This window comes from Aphelocoma coerulescens, chromosome 3, assembly GCF_041296385.1.
Source record: "Aphelocoma coerulescens isolate FSJ_1873_10779 chromosome 3, UR_Acoe_1.0, whole genome shotgun sequence".
Taxonomy (NCBI): Eukaryota; Metazoa; Chordata; class Aves; order Passeriformes; family Corvidae; genus Aphelocoma; species Aphelocoma coerulescens.
This window is the reverse complement of record NC_091016.1, coordinates 19,371,704-19,387,335: the sequence shown is the minus strand read 5'-3', so window position 1 is coordinate 19,387,335 and position 15,632 is coordinate 19,371,704. Positions and strand designations below refer to the sequence as shown.

General features: G+C 43.8%; 1 protein-coding gene across 6 annotated transcripts; it reads left to right on the top strand.

The window, feature by feature from the left end:
• The first annotated feature begins 3,106 nt into the window (after window positions 1–3,106).
• Window positions 3,107–15,387, top strand: YPEL5 (yippee like 5). Of its 6 annotated transcripts, XM_069009325.1 has the most exons (7): window positions 3,107–3,197; window positions 6,355–6,489; window positions 6,588–6,652; window positions 6,826–6,982; window positions 9,733–9,961; window positions 11,492–11,664; window positions 13,231–15,387. In XM_069009325.1, exons 6-7 carry the CDS (start codon window positions 11,524–11,526, stop codon window positions 13,453–13,455), a joined length of 366 nt encoding a protein of 121 aa, XP_068865426.1. In that variant the 5' UTR covers window positions 3,107–3,197; window positions 6,355–6,489; window positions 6,588–6,652; window positions 6,826–6,982; window positions 9,733–9,961; window positions 11,492–11,523; the 3' UTR covers window positions 13,456–15,387. The 6 variants fall into 6 exon arrangements, with proteins under 6 accessions (XP_068865426.1, XP_068865425.1, XP_068865429.1 ...); XM_069009324.1 differs by lacking the exon at window positions 9,733–9,961; XM_069009327.1 differs by lacking the exons at window positions 3,107–3,197; window positions 9,733–9,961 and adding an exon at window positions 3,302–3,388.
• Window positions 15,388–15,632: the final 245 nt, after the last annotated feature.

The window sequence follows — 15,632 nt, the reverse complement described above, 5'->3', positions numbered from 1 at the left end:
TCCAGATCTAACACACTTTTTTGCTCAGTAGTGCTGCAGAGAGGACTAGCTCCTCCAGAGTAATATGAGCTATTGTGATATGAATCAGCTGTGGAAAAGGCCCAGGGTCTTCCCAAAACCTGGCATAAGAAGTAAAGGAACAAACTGCTGACTGCACTGCATTTCCCTGTGTCAGAGGAGAATTAATTAGTGTTTTCAGGCTGCTTCGAAAATTAAAAGTGCCATGTGGTACAATACTGCTGATCCTGTTTTTCACCCTGTAGCTGATACGTAGCATGTCCCTTACAAGCTAATTGGAAATTGCTTTTGGTATTTTTAGTGTTTTTCAGCAGAGCTGCTACAGCCTGCTGCTTTGTTCTATTAAACGTGCCCTACCTCACCCTCCCCTACCCCCCTTCCTCTAAGCTCCTCTGCGAGGGAAATAAAAACATCAGTCCCTGGCACCATCTGTCAAGCACAGGCTAATCCATTCTCTGCTTGTCTCATGGTCAATTTGGTTTCTCTCTGATTGGTACAGCTACCCTTCTTATTGCTGAGAATTTAATTCTATTCATCGGTTTGGGCTTTGCTTTGTTTTCATGGTAGTATTATTGTGATGTTTGCAATATTCAGACATACAACCCCTCCATATTCCTGGACTGGAGAAGAGCACTTAAGCAACCTCCCAGTAAGGCAGGGAGCATCGCTCTCCCCCTTTTACAGAGGGAGAATGAGGCAGGAAGAACTAGCTTGCCCAGTGATATGCAGATGCCTCAGCAGCAGAGCAGAGCAGTGAGCTCACAGGGACCCAGATAAGACCCAGTCACCAGTGCTGACTAAAGCACCACTGCTTTGACTCTCTTTCTGCTCTGTTTTGCCTTTGTTTATGGTGATCTCCATGGGAGCTGTGCAGAGATGAGTAAGACCTGGACCTTTGTATAGCTCGTGTGACGAGACGGAGCAGATCCACCAGGGACACAGCTCATGGTTACCCAGTGAGGATCAGCAGCAGATCAGGTCAGCCTGTTAACAAACAGGGCATGTTAGACCAGCTATTTCCTCCATTTGCTGGTGGTAAATGGGACCCTAGGCACAGTGTTATGGCTTCCTTCTAATATTCTCAGTACTTCTGCTGTCCCTGTGCCATTAACTAAGTGGTGATTGCTGGCTGATGGACTGCTCTAACACCTTTCACTCCCCTTGCATGATCTAAAGAGAGGCTGATGAGAGGCCAGTGAGAAATGTCAATGCTCAGCTCTACTCAGGATCAGGCCAGAGCTGACCATATTGAACAGATCTGATTTTCTGGAGGTCTGTCCAAAGCAAACAGCAGTTCTTAGCACATTGATGTTGACTTGTCACCAACTGTCTATCCTCACACAGGCTGTTGTGTATCCTTCTACCTCATCAATACTTTTCATAAAAAAATCCATGCACAAGACACAGGCTGAAGAACAGCTGGGTGTGTAAGCATGTCCTGCATGCTGTACATTCACAGACGTGCCCCTTTGCCTCTGTGTGAAATGACAGAAGAGTCCTGCTGACTCATTCCTTCCTGCCATTACCGCAGCTCGTCCGGCGATACCACAGGGATAGACCCAGGAATGAAAATTCTTTCTCTAGAACAGAAATCCTTAAAATTGCATGCCCTATAGAAGGAATAAACACCTTTTTGCATCTCTTTTTCATAACCAACAACTCAAAAGGATTTTTTTTCATTGTATTTTGTCCAAGAGCACTACTTGCCAAGGAGGCAATCTGTGAGCACTTAAAACTGGTAGGGAACTGATAGCTCTTGCAAACAATAGCCAAGAGGGGCCACACTTTGCCTCATTCTCCTCTGATCTTTCATGTCCACAGTGGGCAGTGCTTAAGATATCACACAAAGATATCAATAGGAATGGCCTGAAAGTCTGCAAGCAGCATGACTCGCAGTTTCACTGAGGTGGGTATGTGGTTGACAATCATCTCTGTGCCTTTCTACGCCTCCAAGCCTCACAGAGTCCCATAGTATGGTGTAGCTCACAGCCAGGGTAGGCCAAATCCCTGGGAATGCAGGTGCCTGGAGGCAGGGTTCCCCTTCCTCCCAGCCAGGTCTATGGCAATGTGCTCTAGGAGTGCAGGGAGGTGTTATGTGGCTCTGGCATTTGACTCCCCCAATAGTGGGCATCTCTGCCAGGGCTGTGAGGGGGGCAAGGGGGTCTGGGAGGCTGGTAGAGGCAGATGGGGGAGAGGAGGGCAGCAGGCTCAGGGCAGTGGCTGACAAGTGCCTCCAAAATGGGACTTGGCAGATGGGGAAGGGCTGAGTGCTGCCATAAGGCTCCAGCTTTGGCTCTGACACTGGCTCCAGGCCTGGCTCCATCTCCAACTCTGGCCCCGACCCCGGCTCCCCAACACCTGGGCTGCAGCACTGAGCACTGCCCTGACCCCCATCCCCAGCACTGCTGGGAGTACTGTGCTCAGTTCTGAGCCTCTCATTTTAGAAAGGTCATTGAGGCGCTGCAGTGTGTCCAACAAAGGGCAAGAAGGCTCGTGAAGGGTCTAGAAAACACACCTTGTGGGGAAGGAGCTGAAGGAGCTGGGGTTGCTCAGCCTGGAGGAGAGCCCATTGCTCTCCACGATTACCTGAGAGGAAGGCTGTAGGGAGGCGAGGGCCGGTCTCTTCTGACGTGTCTGCAGTGACAGGACCAGAGGAAATGGCCTCAAACTGAGACAGGGGAGATTCAGATTAGACAAAAAAAATTTTCATTGTTAGGCTGCTGAGGCATTGGAATAGGTTGTCCTGGGAGGTCACTACCCCTTAAGATGTTCAAGGGGCTTCTGGACCTGGCGCTGGGAGGTGTGGTTTAGTGATTTAGGGGTTACCGTGGTAGTAGTGAGTGGACGATTGGACTGGATGATCTTAAAGGCCTCTTCAAGCCTTGATGATTCGATGATTCTGTGACTCTGCGATGCTATAACTCTAATTCTGCGATTCTGTGACTCTGTGACCCGGCGTGCCCTGCCGGGCGCGGCCGTGAGGCGACCCGGGGAGGGGCGGAGCCTCCGCAGCCCTGAGGGGGCGGGGCCGCGGGGAGGCGGGGCCTCGCGGCGCTGATTGACACGCGGGGGCGGGGCCACGGTGGGGCGGAGCCGCGCGGCCGATCCGGAGCGCCGGGGCCGTGGAGGGCGGGGGAGACACCGGGCACGGAGCCGCCGCCGCAGCTCCCCGGCGCCAGGTAACCGGGCGGGGGCCGCACCCGCCCCGCGCTACCCGGGGAGGCCGGGGCGGCTGGGGAGGGAGGTGGCGACCGCCGCTCCGCGCCGCGGCGCTATGTCTGTCGGGCCGCGGCGGAGCCCCGGGCGAGCCGCTCCGGTCCGGTCCGGCGGCGGGCGCGGAGAGGGACAGCGGCCGGCCCTGCCTGATCCGGTGCGTTACCCGGCGCCGCCACAAAGCACCGGCCTTCCCCCACCGCGTCCCCTTGTTCGTCAGCGTCTCCCAGCGCCGCCCAGCCTTCCCGGCGGGGGCCGGCACCGAGCACCCCCTCCCCGTCGCCGCCAACACAACTTCCTCCCCCGGCCCGGCACTGGGCAACTTTTCGGGCCGGTTCTCGTGCGGAGCCCCGGGCGGGTGGGCGCGGGGCCGTGCCCAGGCCCGGTGCAGGAGCGGGGGCGGCGGGGCGGCTCGGGGATAGGGGGCGGCGGTGGGCCCCGGGCACGGCCCTTCGGTGCGGCGGAGGCGGCGGCGGTGCCTCCCCGTCAGCTGTTTCCTGCTGTTTGTTGTCAGGGCTCCTGCGCTCCCGGCAGCGCCCGGCGGCAGTGGCGGGGGGGGGGGGGAGACGGGCCGGGCCGGGCCGGCCCCGGTTGGCTGCGCGCGCCCCCGTGACGGCGCGCGGGCCGGGCCGGGCTGGGGACCGCCCCCGCGCGCGAGCGGCTTTGTGTGTGCGCGGCACCGGGAAAGGCACTGGCACAGGCACCGGCGCCCCCCCCAGCGCCGCCCCCGGGCTCGGCCGCGGGGGTTGAACCGCCCTGCCCGGTCGCACGGGGGGTGGCGGCGCCGCCTGACGCATCGCCCCTCTCCCCGTGCGAGGGTGCTGCTTGCTGAGCGCTGGCCGGCGGAGCAGCCCCGTGTCCCCGCCAGACAGGTGCCTCCCGCGGGGAGCTGTCACAGATCCAGCCGCAGTGGTTGTTTGCTTTGTGGAGGTGCTCGCGGCTCGCTCAGCAGCGAGACACATTCGCCTGCTCGTGCTTCGGTTGGGGTTTTCCCCCTGGAAGTATGGATTCCCAGGGAGCTGAAATAATTCTGCCGGCTCTTTTCCACTCTGGGAAAGGTTCTGAGTCAAAGCAAAAGGGAATGCGAAGACTGTTGTCTGTTTGCTTCATTTGTTACTATGTGCACAGCCTTCAGTTGTACTGGGCAAGCAGATCTAGATTAGATTAATCCAGCGTGTTTATTTAAGAATGAAGGCCGTGTTTTGGACTGATAACGCCGTAGAATTTAATAAATTATTTGTCTTTGGTTTCTCTAAACAATAAACACAGGTTTAGGGTTAGACAGAGGGAATAACAAAGCAAGTACACACGGTCTTATGAGAGAGAAACAGGGCAGGGCTCTTTCCAAAGTGGTATCACAGAACAACTCTTGATGTCAGCAACTAATGGCTCTAGATTAACCATTAGCTTGACTAATGTTTATGACTGATGGCTGAAAGGGAGGGAACTTGCTCCCTAGTTGTAAACATTCCCTCACGTGACTATATGTGACTGCTATATATAACCCTATATGTATATTTTTATATAGAGCCTCATTCTGGATGGCTGAATTCAAGTCGTGTTGTGCGACAAACAAAAACTGTCAGTTTTAAGTGCTGCTCTCTTTTTCTAAAGTAGTCTTTAGAAATACTATTTGGAGGCTTCTGTCATCTGCTACTTTCACTTCCGTAGTTACAGAAATATTTAGAGATGCAGAGCTTATTGTTTGTATATAGATTTTAACAATGACAAGTGAGTTTCAGGTGTGGTTGCCAAGTGTGTGAGGACAAATGAAATTGCATCTCAAAGCCCAGCAGAGAAGATGACAAAAACTGGCTGGATTTGTTACTTGTCACAGACTGAGAGCTGGTATTTATATATCTGTATTTAACATGGTAATCATCACAAGCTTGAAGGGATGTTGTCCAGGTCAGGTCATTGGTTCACGTTTGTTTACTAACATTTGACCTATGTTGAAATCTTGACTTGCTCAGCTCTCACTGAAATACGTAATTCCCTTAAGCAAGATTTAACTTAAAAAGTACTCGTTAAATGTGCAGATGAAATGCCTGTACACGGTGGATGTTTGTCAGCAAGGTGATCTCTAATTTTGGAGCCTTTACCTACATTTAAGACCTTTCTAGTTAATATAAAAAATTCTTGATGATGTGCCCTTAGTGTATTAGCATCCCTTCTGCCCTCCCACTGCCAGTTGGATGTAGCTGGTTTGGAGGTTTGGATGATAGTTGTCTTTACGCCATTTCTTAATAGGTTGTTTACTGGATTTTATTTTTAATGACTAATGAAATCAGTGATGTTTTTGGATGAAGTTTTGCATCATTTCTGCACTAAAATTAATGAAAACAAAAAATGTGTAGTTTAGCTTTCAGAAACTTGCAGAATGGATTCATAGACAAAAGTCATCTCAACTACTTAAGTACTATAAGAATAAATTTATTACAAAACAAGAAACTACAGCTTTCTTGAAAACAGCAGAGGAATTAGGAAGGGGATAGGAGGAAAAGGAAGGGGAAAAAGAAGCAGGGAGACAGGTATAGTTGCTGGTTTTGGACTCTGTGTAGTGGTGGGAAAGAAAATTAATCTGAGTCTGATACCATTTGTAAACGAATACTTTTATATGTTATCTGGCAAGAGTATTGTGAGGGTTTAAGTTACTCTGTGGGAGATGCTGAGATAGGGGTGCTGTATGAGAAACAAGCACCCATCTGTGTGGCTCTGCTCTTTGTAAACGTGAAACAAAGTACCCTGGATTAGTGTTTGAGGGCACCAGTATGATGGTAACAAATTTAAATGCCACTATCCCAGTGCACGCCTTACCTAGGAAAAGAGCCAGTTTGCAATAGGAAATGATACTACTGCAACCTGCAATACAGAATTATACTACTGCAATTTGCACAAGGATGTTTGCATCCTGCAAAGCAGCCTCTTGTAGTCAGGTGCTGTGCCCTGCATCTGGGCACAGCTTTCGTTGCTTTGCCAAAGCCTCTTCTGTCATTGGACTGTATTAAGTTCCTTTTACTATTTGGTACAGTAGCTGGATGGTTCTAAAGAGCACAGTATGCTGTTCCATTTCAGTTTCTTTCCACTTTTGGCTACATGTGGTGGTTTCAATTCTGCATGTAGGCAGAAGCCAGGCCCTGTTTACTTGGACACTCGCAGAAGCTGGTGGCAGACATTGAATCTCAGACCTCATAAGAGACTGACCACGTGTGTATTTTTGGATGCACCCCTGCTAATGAACAGCAGAACCCTGGGAAGGTAAGGAGCAAGTTTTATTTTTTGCTTAATGATTCTTTAACCCGTGGTCTTGTGCAGCTGTGCTAAGAATTCTTTTTCCTCTTTTGTCCACCTCTGAGATGAGAAGAGGAAGCTGAAAGCCAGTTCCTGAGATGCAATGATGAAGTTTCAGCCTGATACGAGGGTAAGTACATCTTGAGAAAGTTTTAGTGTGCTGAGGGGAATGCATGACCCTTTTTCAAAGGATAGAGAGTGCTTACTTGCTCACAAAGGAAAATGTTTTTAGTTGGTAAAATGGTGAAAGAGAGGCTGTCACAGTTTTTTGTCCTTTTAACTAGCAGCTGTTCTCTGTTGTAGATGTGAACGCAGTAGATGGTGCTGAAGCAACACTGAGGCTCCTCCTGTGAAATATCCACAGTCCAGTGTGTATAGAGAAAGTGCTTGCTGGCCCTCCCAAGTGTCGATGGTCCTGTGTCCTTCAAGAGATGCATTCCAGGACAAGAAGACACTGACTGTTAGTTTTAAAAATGTTAATAAATAATTCTTTGTGTTACTTTTTCATTCTTTCTTGCTTGTGAAGGTAGGCAGATGAGGTAGTACAAATACCAACCAAGTGGTGCTTCAGGTGTGTGTACAGACAGTGGTCAAATTTAAGCTATTGAATATTAATTAGCCCTTTGATATGGTTGTTGCTCAGTGTTGCTGAAATCAACGCTAAAGGTGTTTGGGAAGTTTGGGAGCTACTGCTCTGGGAATACACATTATAGCACTCAGCTACAGTGTCTGTGTCTCCTGTCTGTCCATGCACTCCCTGGGAGAAGCATGCAGGGAGGAAGTGTTTCACAGTATGATTGAAAAGTAGTATCAAGGTTTGTGCTGTCAGAATAATGTACTCTGAAAACCATGCACTGGTAGCAGGCCTGACTTGCTAGGTGATATGAGCTATCATTGATTCTTCTCCTAAAGGTCCTCTCAGGAAGGTGATCTGGGTGCTGAATAATGGCAGTGTCATTAGCTCTCAGTTCATGAAAGTACCCCTCTCTTGGAACTGGGAAGATTTGACAAGCAGTAAATACTTCATATCCATTAGTGAAAGTAAATAAATCTGCCTTTCTTACAGTGCAGCCATTCATTTAATATTATGACTCGTGTTTGGTAATTTGCATCAAGGCAAGAGCACTAGAACTTCATCACTGATACGTACCCAGTGAAGAATGCTCAGCTGATTTTAAAAGTGAAATCACGAGCCAAAAAAAAATCCGTTTTCCTCAGCATTTGGTTTTGTGAATAACCAAGATCCCTGTCCACTACCTCTGAAAATTCTGCTGGTAACATGATGGAATTGGTGTGATACAGTAGTGTCACTTTCAGGGACTGTAAGTAGCACTAGGAAACCTGACTGGTTCTCTGGACCAGTGGAAGTTATTTTCTGTGGTTTTAAATGTAAATGGTGGACGAATGGCCAAGTGCACTTACTGCATTTTCCACCCCCTGTTTGGAGAATCTTAAGCTTTAGAAATGCTTTCATGTTTCACAATTCTTTGGCTTCTCCTCATTTAAGAGAGCCCTCCCACTGCCTATCAAAGCTGCCTGTAAATGGCTTTTTCAGATCATTTATGCATGTGTGAACATAAATAGACGCCTGCTCCTTTTCGATTGGTAGTGAAACTATAGGAGAAAAATCTACATGGTTAACTTGGGTGACTTTGTCAGGGCAGGAGCCTGAGGACAATGGAAAATTGCTTTCCCTTGTTCTGTTGTGCTTTGTTTTTTTCCTGTGTGGAGTAAGTATACCCTACAGGATTCAGGATCCTTACATAAGGAGAGAGGAATCTTTATCCACAGCAAGTACCTTCTGATTTGGTCTTATAAGTGAATGCTATGTTTTTAGCTTGGGGGAAGAAAAAGGGAGGGGAGAGTGTGAAATGATTCCAAGTTGAAATTAGCTTCTCTATTTTACAGGAGAGGAAAAAGCAAAATTTCCATTTAGGTTTTTAGAAAATCCATGATAAAGTGGTATTTTAAGTCTGCATTACTAGAAGTCATTTTGTAATTTTTTCCTACTTTTTACTGCTGTGAGCAGTAACATAAAGAGTGATGTAAGGTGACTGGTTTCATAATGCTTCAGCTGGACCCTTACAAATTCATTGAATTCAACAATCAGAACTGAGGATGGAGGTAGCTGCAGCCTGCTACGTATTTTCACTGGTAGTTAAGTGTAGAGGTTGCTTTTTCAAAGTTAGACACTCTAGTAAGGTTACAGTATTTTAGTGGTTTCTTAAGAAAACACATGCAAAATCTACATTGTTTTGGCTGTTACAGTGCTGACTGTAGAATTTAATTTCTTTAATTTTTAAATGTGTATCATTTCAAGAATATACATTTCCTTATGCACTGTATTCTGAAAAAAATGTGTTCCAGTATCAGTTGGTTTGTTAGATTCTGCTGCAACTTTAGGTTACTTTTAGCTCTTTAAGGTAGAATAAATAATTCAGGATTTTAGGCCTTGTATTACTAGGCAGATTTTTCAGCTTTACATCTTTGAATATTTGTGCATTTATTTTAATGTTTGGGACTCAAGACTTCAGTCCATGCCATAATGCCATATCCAGAAGTAATAAATTTGTATTTTGCTGTGACTTTTAACTTGCTTGCAAGAATTGCACTCATGCTGCCTCCCTTCTGAAGTATTTAATTTTTATTTTAAGTATCTCTGGGTTACTGCTTTCCTGAGGGCACTGACATGAATTATGATTTTAGGCAGGTGGTGCACTTGCATTTGAAGTGTTTAGGTGCATTTTTCAAAATGTCATGCTGTGCAGGGTCAGTCTGTGTCTAGGACTTGTTCTGGCCACCAAGCTCCGTGTTTGTGTTGCTCTCTGTGAGATAGGGATGGGTTTGGATTTATTTTATTTTAGCTTCTAAAAGTAGTGACAGGATGAGCATTGTGTTTACTCTGAAAGAAGTACCCCTTTGGATGCTGATTCCACATTTACTGTAACTTACGATCAGTTGATTGTTTTGAATCCACAATATAATCAGCACAAATATAACATTATCCAAAATTAGTAAGGATGGCACATGGAGCTAGGCCAAGTGCCTTATGGGCATATCTGTTACAATTGCCTTAATTGCTTGTATTTGTGGTTTCTGGCTGGAGACTATGACTGATACTTGTTTATTCACACTTATTGTCTGTTGATTTTCCTTCATTCTGCCACTATTCCCATTTTATTTTTTTTTTTTTTTGCCTTTGCTTGCTAGGAAAGATAAAGGCATATTGGAAATGTATAAAGCTTAGAGAAGTCTAATGAAAATGCTTTCTGTATTTTGAGTGGAATCCCACCTCTAACACTCAGACCTGTTTTATTTGTCCTTTGAAAAAGAGAAATGGCTATTACATCACCTTTAAAAGGAAGATACATTGCTTTTAATTTTTATGTATCCTTCAGATGGGATACAGAAGATTAATAGTGATTTGAAAAATCTGAAGGTAAGGAACCTGATCTAGAATCACTGTTCAATATTAGGAAACCTTTTTGTTACCACATACTGTAAGAAAACAAAGTGTGAAATAAAGCAATTGAAAAAATCATTATGTCAGTGGCTTCTGATTTTTACATGTAAAAATGATGTGTTAAACTCTGTGTGTGCAGGTGCAAGTTTTAGTCCATTTGCTTTGTGCATGTCAAGTGTTGGCTTTAAGAAACTGATCCCCTAAAACTTGAAATGAGTTTAAATTATGTATTTGTGCTTCTTAGTGGTGTTTGACTTAGAATATTCAATTAGATGAGCACAAAATTTGATTGATTTGTCTATGAACGGAACAGTCTCCTGCTCTGAAAAGTAAAACCCACACAATTCTAATATTGCAGTGTGTCAGATTTTCTTTGCGTTGCTCTGCATGACAAAAGCAGAGACAATACATTTTTCTGATTCCAGATCTGAAGCAAAAATGGAGGTACATTTAACTAGTTTAACTTTAGATGTTTAGTCATAGAACTTCTGCAGTTGAAAGGGAAATAACATCATAATTCAATTCCTTTGTCATGTTATATCATCCTTCGTGATTTAGGTTTTTGGCTATATGTTCTGTGCCTACTCACTAGTTAACTTAGAGTAATTTATATTAGTTGGTGTGAAGTTGTAAGACACTTCAATTTTCTTAAGCAATGAAGATTTATCAGGCGCTGCAGGTCATCTATAAAGTTTTTAAGCTCTGTTTTTTTGCTCATTGGAGTTGCTCAGGTATATTAGCAGTGAAGCTTGGATAAATGACACAGTATTTTGTATTTGGATTAGACAGCTTTAAACACTTGCATATAAAACTGTCTGGTGTAAAAACTGGGTGGGTTGTTTATTATGTGAAATAGCATCCAAGCCTTTCCTATGTTGGTGTGTAGATGGAACCAAGAAGCGTCAAGTCAAATACAGCAGCCAGGGTGCTATACCAACATTCTGGGTGGTGGTGTTGTGTGATCATGTGTCATAAATTGTGTAAAGCTATGGGGAAGTGACATAATAAATATGTATTATAAAAAGTGGGGGTGACTTGGGAAAATTAAGCTATAATTGTCTTGGTGACTCAGTCTAATTCTCAGTGCTTCATTTCTTAGTGCTGACTAAGATGAGTGAGTTGTTGGGAATGTACTGAAATGGAATTTCAGTATTGTATTAAAGGAAGTGGAAGCTTCTGAGTTTAAGAACTGTAGTGGCCAGTAGGGGGTCTGCAGAGGTCTGAACTGTATTTTAAAGGTTTCAGTTCGTGTATTTCACATTTAATGTAATTAGTTTGTATTTAAGTCATCTTACTGGTAAAATGGTCACTTTGGGAAAGAACTTGTCTTGATGAGAGGGTGAAGGCAGACTGTAAGTTCAGTAATTCACCAATGAGGGAATGACTTTGAGCAATCATTAGCTGAATTGGTTTGAAGAATATTCTGCTGTATATATGGGATGGGGTTTGAATTTTTTTGCTGTAATGCTTTTTTGACATGTGTATGATGTTTCTTTTTGCTTTCAGGTCTTGAGTATAAACTTACATAAGCTCTAAAAATGGGAAGAATTTTTTTGGATCATATTGGTGGCACTCGCCTGTTCTCCTGCGCAAACTGCGACACGATTCTGACCAACCGCTCCGAGCTCATCTCCACTCGCTTTACAGGGGCCACGGGAAGGGCCTTTCTTTTTAACAAGGTTGGTAAGAAGCTGGAAAAACTGCTCTTCACTTCTGAAAAATGAGTTTGTGGGATATGAATCTGTCACGAGATCGAAAAAACTTCTTGGCTAAAGTGTTGTATAATTACTATTTTATTTTTATTTTGTTCAATTGTCTTTGAAGTCAAATTTGACATTTACTGTTGATGGGAAACTTATCTAAATTAGTTTTTTCTGCAATACTGAAAGACAAAATAAAGAAGATTATGTATATAGAAGCATCAAGCCAAGATCGATGGAGTTTTAACTTTGGAGACTTCTGTAATATGAACCTCAAATTCACTCTGAGAGTGCCCGGTGTCTGTCAGAGGGTTCCAAAGGTGTTTTCACTTTTATGCAGTTAAAAAAAAAAGTCTAGATAATACTCGGTTTAATTTCTGAAATGCATTTAAGCTAACAGTAGTCTGGCAATTTAAGTTGCCACAGTCAACCACAATCTCTTTTACAGGCAGTAATACTCTGGTTTAGTTTAATAGTTTTTAATTGAGCAGATTCAATAGATTGAAATACAGAAGTCATAACTTTGGAGTGAATTGTAGGATTATTTATGAACCTGCCATGAAGACCTGTCTATTAGATTAATTGAAAAAATTGTGATTGTCCTTTGCTTTCTCACAAAGTTCCTGGTCATGTAATGCTTGGTGTATTTCAGTTTTGTTTTTTTCTTGGAAGCCATTTGGCCATGGGCAGACTTGATAGGGGCGTCAGTAATGTCTTAACTGTGTTTTGCTCTGGGACTTCTGCTATCCTGAATCTTGCTGTAGTGAGAGATTTCTTTCTCATCCAATAAGCACTGGATCCTGGGGTTAAGATTTTTTTCATGTTAAGTAGTGGGGTTGAATCACAGCAGTTTGTTTTTGCATTTCTGCAGTCTGAAGCTGTACCTCTGAAGCAGTCAGGTGCAAAGCCGCGAAAGCAGTGCAGTCCCATCTTTTAGAATCTGCATATCAGCAGTTTGGATGTAGTTATGAAATCAACTTTTCAACGAATTATACATCTTGATTTTCTGGTGGTGCTGCAAAAGAAGTTAAAAGTATATTTTAAACTGCTGATACAGCACACCAAAAGGTGCATGTTTCATGTCTGCATTCTGAGCCACTGACCCTGGCTTTTTCTTAGATAATTATTTTGAAAGCACCACAAGATTTTTAAAGAACTACCTCTTTTAATATTTTGGTTCTGAGTTCTGGGACTTGGTGATCACATCGGCTGCTAGAAATGGGTTACATACATTACAACTGGATTAATATAAATGTACAAGCAGTTCGCTGGGAGTTTCTCACCCAGAGCTGAACACAGCACTTTTGCACATTATGTGATAGCAATTCATGTCTCTCAGTTAAAACGCGAGGGTTTTACATCATTGTGAAACGCATCTTTAAGGTGCTACCTTCTCAAGAAGGGGATTTTTTACAGTGCAGTTTTCAGTTCGTGTGCAGTGCCACAGGCTCTTTCCTTCTAGCATGCTGATAGTCATTTATTTACCAGAGTTCCTGTAGGCAGACTAACCCTTTGTGTTCCCTGTGCGCTGTGTGTTTGTCCCAGGTGGTGAATCTGCAGTACAGCGAAGTTCAGGACCGGGTCATGCTCACTGGCCGCCACATGGTTCGGGACGTGAGCTGCAAGAACTGCAACAGCAAACTGGGCTGGATCTATGAGTTTGCCACTGAAGACAGCCAGCGCTACAAGGAAGGCCGCGTTATCCTGGAAAGAGCCTTGGTGCGGGAGAGCGAAGGCTTCGAGGAGCATGTTCCATCCGACAATTCCTGAAGAGGCTCCCGTCTCTTCTCAGGTTCTCTGCAATTGAAACTCAAATATAATAAAATCAACAAAAAAATCTGCTTACATACACTGTCACCTTAGCATCAGAGTCGGATTCATGGACTACAGAGTGGGAAAGATTGTGAGAATATTTCAGATGGAACCTTCCTTTCTTTATTCCTTTTATATTTTACTTTCCCTCCAGCAACTGTTTGTAGAAAGAATGTTGTGCAGATGCTGTAACTTTTTCTCTCTTTCATTTACATCTGTTAGATTTGAGATTGTGTCTTCAGATTCGGTGGGCTAAAAGGAAAATATTTGCAGGATTTGTCTTTCATTGGAGAGAAATTCAGTGAGGTTTTTTTTTTAGTTTGCACAAACTGATGTCAGCATCAAGTTATTTTAAAACTACAGATGTTTTTTTAAAAGTATATTCCAACTTTTGGCTTAAGTTTTTAGTTAGATTTTTGGGTTTTTGATTTGGTTTTTTTTACCCAGCCTTTTCACCTGGTTTGCTAGCTAAGTAAAGAGATCCGAATTTGTGCTGAGTGCTAAAGGTTCAGTGTTGGTACGGCTTGGGCTGGCCCATGTGCCATATTCTTGTTGAGGTTGATTGGTAGCACAGAGCCCATTATTTCTTGTCATTCTTGACCCAAAGATGTCACCGTTCCTTGTTTATTCGTGAAGTCCCATTCACCATGTAAACTGGTGTTGATTGGAAACTATTCTTGAAATAGGGCAGAACTGCTTGGCTTTTTTTAACTTTAACAGATGTAACTTATGAGCATAGTAATAATATAAAGTAATAGCTGTCTGTTTAGTCTTGCATTGCTTACAAATCCAGCTGTGTTTGTAATGATAGGGGTCCACTGAGAAACTACTGTTTCAGTAGTCATTTTTTTTCGTTTCTCTACTAATCTCATTAAGTTAGACAGGGAATTGCAAATCTTAATTCTTCTTCAAGTAGCTTTCTTTAAACCCAGAACTTCCTATGTTAAACACAGCTGCTGTGTAAAAGGAGAAGATTGCCAGCATGTTTGTTCATGCCTAGTTATGCAATCTGCATCTCTTGAAAAGATTAACTTGAACAGCTTGTTTTCAAATGCTGCTTCTGGTGTTGAAACCTTTAACTTTCAACTTTGTTGAACCTTTTCATTGTGATGTTACATTTTTATCTTTCTGGGCAGCAGTACATGTCAGCCTAGTAGTAACTAGTGACTTGGATTCCTGCTTTGTTCTTGTAGAGGTCAGCTCTGTTTAAAACAGTGATCTTGCTTGCTTGCCTTTTTTAGCAAAAATGCTCTTCATTAACTTCACTCAAGGGTGCCCAAATACTTTCATTGTGTCTTAAGCCATAAGTTAAGATCTCAAGGGCTGAAATTTATTTGAATGTTAGATATGTATGATTTCTTATCCAGGATATGAGTTGGTTGTGGTTTTTTTTCTTATTGGGTAAATTGTGGTCAACGTGAAATGTTACCCACAGACGTAGGAAAGGGGGGGAACCCCACCCAACCAAACAGATCTGGGTTCTGACCTTTCAGAATAACTTCTCTTCTCTGGCCACAGCTCCATATCTGAAACTAAGATGTGGAGGGTGACTATGCAGAGTATTTTTCTCAATTCTTTTTGGTTACCAAGTGGCAAATTGGACACCCCTGACTTGAATCGACTGCCTCTTTCATGTAAAGGTAGCTTTGTTCTAGAAATGTCACATAGAAAGAAAACAGAGTAGATCACATACCAGAGCTGTGCTTGAATCAAGCTGCTTAAACAATAGTGTACTTGTGCCTCAAATGAATCAGTTTTTGCACTGAGTACAGTAGTACCCCATTATCTTGTACTTCTGTCCTTCACAGACCTGGAAGCGCCATTAGCATGGTTCTCTGCAGTACTTTTCTTGTACTTCTGACATTACAATAAAGTATGTTTTGTCCTGAACTGGTCTTTGCTGTCCTTTTGGAGTTATTTTCATAGTCTGTCAGCCAAGTCACATAACCCATCTTTCATTCCTTGTGTTAAGTTTCTGCAGCACAGTGACCAGCTGTTGATGAGCATCTCTCTTTGTAGAGGTGGCAAAAGAGTTCTGTTGATTTTGGAAGGTGCCAAGTAGAGTGTCACGCATACCACTTGGACACTTGAAAGCCTTAAATTTACTCCTATTAAAGAGAAGACAGGAAATGTCT

Coding starts and splice junctions, on each gene's coding strand:
- YPEL5 (XM_069009328.1), top strand. CDS start 11,524: ATGGGAAGAATTTTTTTGGATCATATTGGTGGCACTCGCCTGTTCTCC. Junction 11,665..13,230: donor GGGCCTTTCTTTTTAACAAG/GTTGGTAAGAAG, acceptor TGTTTGTCCCAG/GTGGTGAATCTGCAGTACAG.